Raw genomic sequence first — 7,865 nt, 5'->3', positions numbered from 1 at the left:
TCTCCAGTAGAATGCATGATATAAATGGGAGGATTGAAAAAGGAAGGGAATACCTATGGTAGGCAGGTGGAAAAACCAGAGTTCCCCCTCCTTTGAAAGCATTGTATTTGATTATAAATATGCTTATTACAAAACCGACCAGAATTTAAAGTCCTTTTAAGGATGGCATGGATAATTGTAGCCATAGTTACTTCATTTGTGGTTCACTTGGTTTGGATTCAGGTTCATAATACACATTTCATGTTCATTAGATGAATCAGGTTCATTTGTTCGTTTTTTGTTTTAAATTTGTACAGTACAACATCCATCAACCATCCGCATGCACACTATCATAAGAAGATTATGGGTCTGTTTGGCAAGCCTTTCTAGGTACTTCTTTCAACAGGCCGATGTGCTGAGCTTTTGGGGTCTTGTCTTCCAAAATCAAGACCATTTGGTTCACATCATGGTCTACCGTTCTGTTAAAAATCATTTGGGAAGGTATTAAAGGAAATCTGTGTATGAGTCAAGAGAGATCACATAGTTCTGTGGAGTACATCACATCACTTGTAAATCTGTGTATGAGTCAAGAAAGATAAAGAGAAGCTGTAAAAAATCTTCTCATAGATGAATCTTTGGAATCAAAACAAGGCCTGCAAATGGATCTGATCAAATCAGATTTAAGGTAAATCCAAATTTGGTTTGTTTATATTCAAATTTGAATCTGAATTGCAATCAGATATTGAACACCATTAACAAAATTAATCTAGAATTTATTAAAATATTATATTATTAATAAAATGAAATAAAACTGACTTTGATATTATCATGAACTAAATATAATGAAAAATAAATTTTATAAAACCTGAACCGATAACTCTAGTAAAAGTACAACATTCAAACTAAGCATATACATTAAAATCTAGTCAAATTGGAATATATCAGATCGAATAGGGGCAGATCTATATTCAATCCAATTGGAATTCTATTTGGTTCAGCTATCTATCTTTTGAGATCAGTGTATATCTATTATTTTTTGCTTTACACCTCTTTTGTATGTTCAGTGAGTACTTACAGTCATAAAATCTCTTTAACCATTATAAAGCACAAAGAAAGAATAGTACAATTAAAATTTGAAGAAACAGAAAACAATAAAGGAGACCAGATTTCTGTGTGGTTCAGATTGTCAGTCAACATCCATGAGATAAATACCCTAGGCTTCATTTTGTTCAGTGTAAACCTATACCAACTGTAAATTTTACACTGAATTCAGGTTTATACATGTTTATTTGTAGCTATGGGTCAGTTTGGGAAGAGTATACAGTTCAAAAACAATGAGCCTTTGATTCAGATCCCTGTCTGATGTGAAATAAGAGTATACAGTTTGGAGCTTAGATTTTGATAAACTCTGCTTGAATTCCAAGTTCATATCTATGTTTAGGAATCCAATTCATAAGAAGGCTTGTTTTATATTTTATGAAAAGTATAGTATATTTTTGTAAACATTTTCCTATTATGCATAGAAAAAAAAAACACTTACCAAGCATGGAGAATATTTTTATAGTATTAACAAACAAAATAAAAATTAAAAAAAAAAATGTCAAACCAAACTTAAAGCTTAAGCATCATAACTTATCATACCTCAACAATTTTTCTCATTGCTTCTTTGTTTGCATCTGGCATGTTGCGCCAAGATATATAGTCAATGGGTGCCATATTAGACATCCTTACCATAGTTCCAATTAAGTGAGTAAAAATGGTTGCTTCATTACCAATTGGTTGCCCATCTTCATTCAACTGAACAACAATGTGTTGCTCTCGAGGCAAATCCCATATATCTGCCATACGTGTTTTGCCACAAGTCTACGAAAATCATATATAATGTTAAGATTGCATTAGTTTATAAACTTTGCAAGAATATGGTAAAAAACTTATGATTGCCATCATATATACCTGACATGGCTGGTGAGATCGCATCTGTTTGAAGCTACTCATCCGTTTCGGGTTGGGTGTGGACACAAGATTGAGCGGAACTAGAATGAATGTTAATTCGTTTACGCTTCGCCATTATACAAACAATAAAACTATTACTGCAATAAGAAAAAGAATTCAACTCAATACAACTTCCAAAAAACCCAATAGTCTAATGGAAAATCAAATTTCAACCAAGAATTACATAAAAAATGAGTGAAAGAGGCAAACAAATTATTCTGCAACTTAATTAATTACCTTGGATCTCATGGCAAAAATTAAATTTTTTTCTCCATACTTGCTAAAAAAGAGCAAACAACAATAAAATCCTCAAAAGATACTTAAATTTGGGGAAAAAACCAATTAATCACTATAAGTCCGTTACTTTAACTGTAACTATTTAAAATTAAATAACACTAACCATTAATTCAGCACCAAAACTAGATTTTTTGGAGTTACACATCAAATATAAATAATCAAAACATTTCTTCCTCAATTTCAGCATCTTCTTCATCCTCATCCTCCATCTGCGGTGTGACATTGAAGCCATCACCATCAACTTCATCTCTAATCCAATTTGAAGTGTCATTTGCAACATCAAAAGTGTCTTCAATTACTTGCTCATGCACTTGCTCTCTATCAACAGAAATCTCATCATCCATGTCATATACATCTCTAACTTTTGAGGGCATGGCAACCATCCAATCTTAGTTTGTCTCATCTTTCACATAGAATACTTTTCTCACTTGAGACGCTAATACAAAAGGGTCATCAAGCAAATCTTCACCAATATGTTTCAAATGTGAGAAATTTACAAGTGTGAAACCAAACTTATCTTTCTTGCATCCTCTATTGACATCAACCTAATCACATTTAAATAATACAACTTTGAACATACCAGAGTAATTCATTTCATTGATGTCTGCTAATATACCATAGTAGCTGATCTCTCCTTGAATAGGTCGTCTATCTCTTGCACTAGCATAACTCATTGAATGCACAATCACAATGACTCCACTATTCTGAGTTTTCAAGAACTTCTCTCGTCTTTTTGTATGAAACCTAAAACCATTTACAATATAACCACTGTATCTCCTTGCCACATCACAAGGGCCATGGGCTAGCCACCTAAGTTGGTCCGTAACTTGTTCATTCCTTTCTTGATCCAACCGTGCTACCTGATTCATATTATATAACATGTCAATATAATCCAAATTGTTTAAATAATATAACCAACTTTATACTAGATAATACTAACCCGATCACGAAACCAATCATGAAATGTTTGACCCTGAATCTTATCAATTTCATATGGAGAAAGACGACGTGGACGACTTTGGGCCTTAGTAGATGCCTCATGTTGTCTACACATGAAGAGTTGTATAAGAATGATAATAATTTATGATCAAATAATCATGCATTTCATTATATCACCAAGATATATAGATAGCCTTACTTTCGAAATGGGATGACTGCACCAGTATTGAATAAAACATATCTATGTGCTTGTATCCATGTTTTCTTATCAAGATGGATTTTTGAAACTCTACTTCTCTTCTTCCCCTTATATACATGTTGCACCTTCCTCCCTAATGGCCGTCCTGGAGTGGATAAAATAGAAACCCCCAAGAATGGGTTAATAGCATCCTCATTTTGTGTTGGTCGATTAAACCTTGTCCCAACCCCCGATAAATACCGTGAACAAAATGTTAAGCATTCATTCGCTAGATAGCCTTTTGCAATGGATGCCTTTGGATGGGCTCTATTACGCACATAAGACTTAAGAGTACAAAGGTACCTACCAGAGCACAGGTTTAAAAGTTTTAAGACAAAAACTAATATAACAAAGGCATATATGGTTAAAACTTAGGAAATATAAGACACATTGGATTGTACCTCTTAATGGGGTACATCCATCATAATGTACTGGACCATCAACTTTAGCCTTAGCTACCAAATGAATTACCAAATGTACCATAATGGTGAAAAAAGATGGAAAAATCTTTTCCATTTCACAAAGTGTTAAAGCAATCCAAAATTGTAGTTGCTCAAGGTCTTGTACATGAAGAACCATAGAACACAATTCCTTGAAATTGCACAAATCAATGATAACCGAGCTTACTTTATCGGGCAAATACCCTCGGATGGCAATAGGAAGGAGCTTGCATCAAAATATGGCAATCATAAGATTTAAGCCCAATAATCTTTCGTTGCTTAAGCTATACACACCTTGAAAAATTTTATGAATACTCATCTGGAGGTTTCAATTCCTTGATGACTTTGCGAAAATTGTCTTTTTCCTTCAAAGTCATTTGATAGCAAGCCCTATCACTACTAGGGTATTTTTTAGGGTGAAGCACACTTCTTATACCCATTTCCTCAAGGTCAAGACGTGCTTTGTAATTGTCCTTTGTTTTTCCTTCCTGGTTCATCAATGTCCCAAGAACATTGTCACACACATATTTTTTCTATATGCATCACATCAAGATTGTGACGCATTAGATTATATTCCCAATAAGGTAATGTAAATAAAATGCTTTTCTTCTTCCATTGTTGTGCCCCATCCTTATTTCTATCAATTCTGTTATTTTCATAGGTAAATGAGATGGCTTCTAATTGTCTCAACACTGTAGTACCCGATGGTCTTGAGTTCCATCGAAAGATTTGACTATCATACCGAAACTTATGGTTAGGATCTAAGAATCTACGATGGCACATGTAACAAAATTTTTGACCACGATGCAACCACTTTGAGCTAGTTTCATATCCACAAGAAGGGCATGCATACTACCCTTTAGTACTCCAGCCAGACAAATTTGCATATGCTGGAAAGTCACTAATAGTCCACATTACTGCTGCATACAACTGGAAAAAATCTTTTCTTAAGGCATCAAATGTTACGGTGCCAACTTCCCAAAGCTCCTTCAACTCTTCTATTAAAAGTTGCAAGTACACATCCAGGTTGTTTGTAGGAGAACTTGGGCCAGGAATAAGCAATGAAAGGATGAAAGAAGGTTGCTTCATGCATGACCATGGAGGCAAATTGTAAGTGATCAATATGACTGGCCAAGTGTTATGAGTAACACTCATAGTCTTGAATGGATTAAAACCATCACAAGCCAACCCTAAGCGAACATTGTGAGGATCTGAGGAAAAATCAGGATATTGAGAGTTAAAATCCTTCCAAGCTTTAAAGTCTGTAGGATGCCTTAATAGTCCATCCTTGGTGCAGCCCTCTTCATGCCATCTCATGTCTGAAGCTGTCTTTGAAGACATAAGCAATCTTTGTAGCCTTGGTTTCAAAGGAAACCAATGCAAGATCTTTGCACCTATCCTCTTTTTCTTTTGATTAGAAGATTGTGGGTCATCTTCTACATGATATGGAGTTGTTTTCCACCTTGACATGACACATTCAGAACAAACTTCTTCATTTTCTTTGTCATTCCAAAACAACATACAACCTTTAGGGCAAGCATGGATCTTTTCAAAGTGTAGACCTAGACCTGAAATGAACTTTTTTGTCTCATAGTAAGAGTGTGTTAATGTGTTTCCCTCTGGAAATGCATCTTTCAACAACTCTAGCAACATGGAGAATGACTTATTACTCCACCCATGAAGGCACTTTATGTGATAGAGATGTACAATGAAAGAGAGCTTTGTGTAGATCTTGCAATTTGGGTACAACTTCTTTTCGGCATCTTTGGTAAAATCATTAAACTTTTGTGTGTCACTCCCTTCATTGGGTTCTTGAACATGATGTTCTCCATGCTGTGACAAGTCCTCTTCACCTAAATTCATATCATGATCCCCCTCTGTTGTAAACATGGGAAAAACATCATGTAATAAACCATGCATATCATGCTGAAACCGCTCTTCTTGCTCACAGGTTCCATTAGTAGATGGAGATGCATCAAAGGACTCCCCATGCATAACCCAATGATCATACCCTCTGAGGAAGCCATCACATATTAAGTGATCAAAAACATCCCCTCTTGAAAGCAAGCATGTGTTAACACATTTCACACAAGGACATAAGATTCTCCCATCTTTAGATGACCTCTCAAATGCAAAATCTAAAAAACTTGTGACTCCTCTTATGTATTCTTCACTCCATCTTGATGAGTGACATATCCAACATTTATCCATTTGATAACAGTGAACTGAAACAATAATATGGAAGGAACACAAGTTTTAAGCATTAACTAACACCTTCTAAACCAAAATATAGAAATTATATGAAGGATAGAAGGAAAAAAAAAGAAAGCAAAAATTGGGTGTTCATTGGCCCCTCTTGGCCCATTTTCAGAATGGCCTATTTTGGCCCATTGGCTTAAGAAGCTATCCCGTTGTTGCATTTCCAATTGACCCACTGAGGTCTATTCTTGGCCTATTTTGGCCCATCTTTGATTTGGCTCATATTAGCCTATTGATAGCCTTTGTAACCAACCAATAAAGACTCTCTCTCTCTCTCTCTCACACACACACACACAAAGCAATTGAACCATTAAGATCATTTCATCACTTGTAGTTTTGTCAAGTTGTAGTTTTGTCAAATACATGAAGATTTATTATCCCCATGTGTTTAAAGGGGTGTGTTAGGGAATAAAATAAAGTTATTAAGATAGAGTTGAGGCTTAATGATAAGGTTGAGATAGATGGAATTTGAATTGAATTAGGATAGAGTTTTATTTTTACAAGAGTCTCTTACCCTTCTCTATTTAAGTTTGTAATCTTGTTATCAATAGTAATGCAATCTTTTCAATTTCTCTCATATTTTAGATTAGGAAAAGCTAATCTTCTCTTTCACCCTAAAAAAAATTATTTTATCCACTAAAAGACAAAAAAATAAGTTATTCAGCTCAACAATAGATGTTATCTAAGGGTCAAACATTAGGCTCCTTAATGGTTGAATGAAGTTAGATAGAGCACTATTTCATTGATTGAAATTTTTGTTATTAGTTATTATAATAATTAAAAAGATAAAATCATTCATCTTTCAGTTCAACAACTTCAATTGTTATTTAATTACTGCAATTCGAATTTGACTCGAATCTCACATGACTTCGTGGATAAAATCCATTTGCATCCCTGATATTTTGAGAATCAGAGATGACCACACCAAAATATATAGATTTTTGTATGTGATTTTGAATCCAACATTTTCTTTATTCAGTTTTGGAGACAACTCATTCAATTTAATTCATCGAAGTTGTAGGCTAGCTCAGTTTTGATTTGGACATTAACTGGTTTTAGAAGAGAGAATTGGGATTGATGAAGGGATTTTTTGGGCCAAATCCACCCTCATCAGGGATCAAATCCTGTTGTCACCAGAGTTAATGGTTACAAGGATGAGCAGCTCCATTTGAGCTGGATTTCTGCAATCAAAATATATACACACAATGTATCCATCTATACATCAGTAATATCTCTTGCACATATATGTGTGTGCTTTTAGCCTCGTTAGCTTTTCGGTAAGTAACTTACCTGAGTAAATACAATTACTTGGATATGTTTTTCCTATGAAACACTTACCCAGGTAAGTGAATTTACCCGTGTTCTTTTATTTCTCAGGTAAATAAGGTAATGACCATTTTAGTCACAAAAATGCATTATTAAAAGGGGCACTTTTGTCCCATTCAAATGTTAGCAACTTTCCTCCTAGGTGGGAAAATTATTTACTCACTTAGGAGATGGTATCACTTACCTAGGTAATACCCATGAATACAAACTTTCCCAAGTCCCTACATTAATCTGAAAAATGAACATGGAATTCTTGGCAATGGGAACTAAAATCCTATTGACCAACTTCCCCCCTCTCAAAATCCAAAAAAAGAGTGCCCCCTTAGTGTGTTAACTTGCACAAATGGTATCCATCTTCACATCGGGAATATCTTCCTAACATGTATGTTCAATTC

The 7,865-nt window shown here is 34.6% G+C and overlaps 1 protein-coding gene across 1 annotated transcript; it reads right to left on the bottom strand.

Annotated features, from left to right (window-relative positions):
- Positions 1–2,657: 2,657 nt before the first annotated feature.
- Positions 2,658–6,096, bottom strand: LOC148802749 (uncharacterized). The gene is made up of 5 exons (XM_088897976.1): positions 4,742–6,096; positions 3,407–3,748; positions 3,209–3,314; positions 2,849–3,128; positions 2,658–2,731 (listed from the first exon to the last, which is right to left on the bottom strand). The coding sequence occupies exons 1-5, from the start codon at positions 6,094–6,096 to the stop codon at positions 2,658–2,660; spliced, it is 2,157 nt and encodes a 718-aa protein (XP_088754102.1).
- Positions 6,097–7,865: the final 1,769 nt, after the last annotated feature.

Source organism: Nelumbo nucifera, chromosome 2 (assembly GCF_055504915.1).
Source record: "Nelumbo nucifera cultivar China Antique chromosome 2, China Antique-T2T, whole genome shotgun sequence".
Lineage (NCBI taxonomy): Eukaryota > Viridiplantae > Streptophyta > Magnoliopsida > Proteales > Nelumbonaceae > Nelumbo > Nelumbo nucifera.
Note: the sequence above shows the minus strand (reverse complement) of the source record. Positions and strands in the feature narration are given on the sequence as shown.

What these genes read in the sequence shown, in the direction of transcription:
- LOC148802749 (XM_088897976.1), bottom strand. Translation starts at nt 6,096, where the DNA reads ATGGATAAATGTTGGATATGTCACTCATCAAGATGGAGTGAAGAATAC. An exon ending in GCAGTCATCCCATTTCGAAA is followed by an intron (nt 3,315 to 3,406) that starts GTAAGGCTATCT and finishes CTTCATGTGTAG; the next exon opens with ACAACATGAGGCATCTACTA. An exon ending in CAATGAAATGAATTACTCTG is followed by an intron (nt 2,732 to 2,848) that starts GTATGTTCAAAG and finishes ATATTGGTGAAG; the next exon opens with ATTTGCTTGATGACCCTTTT.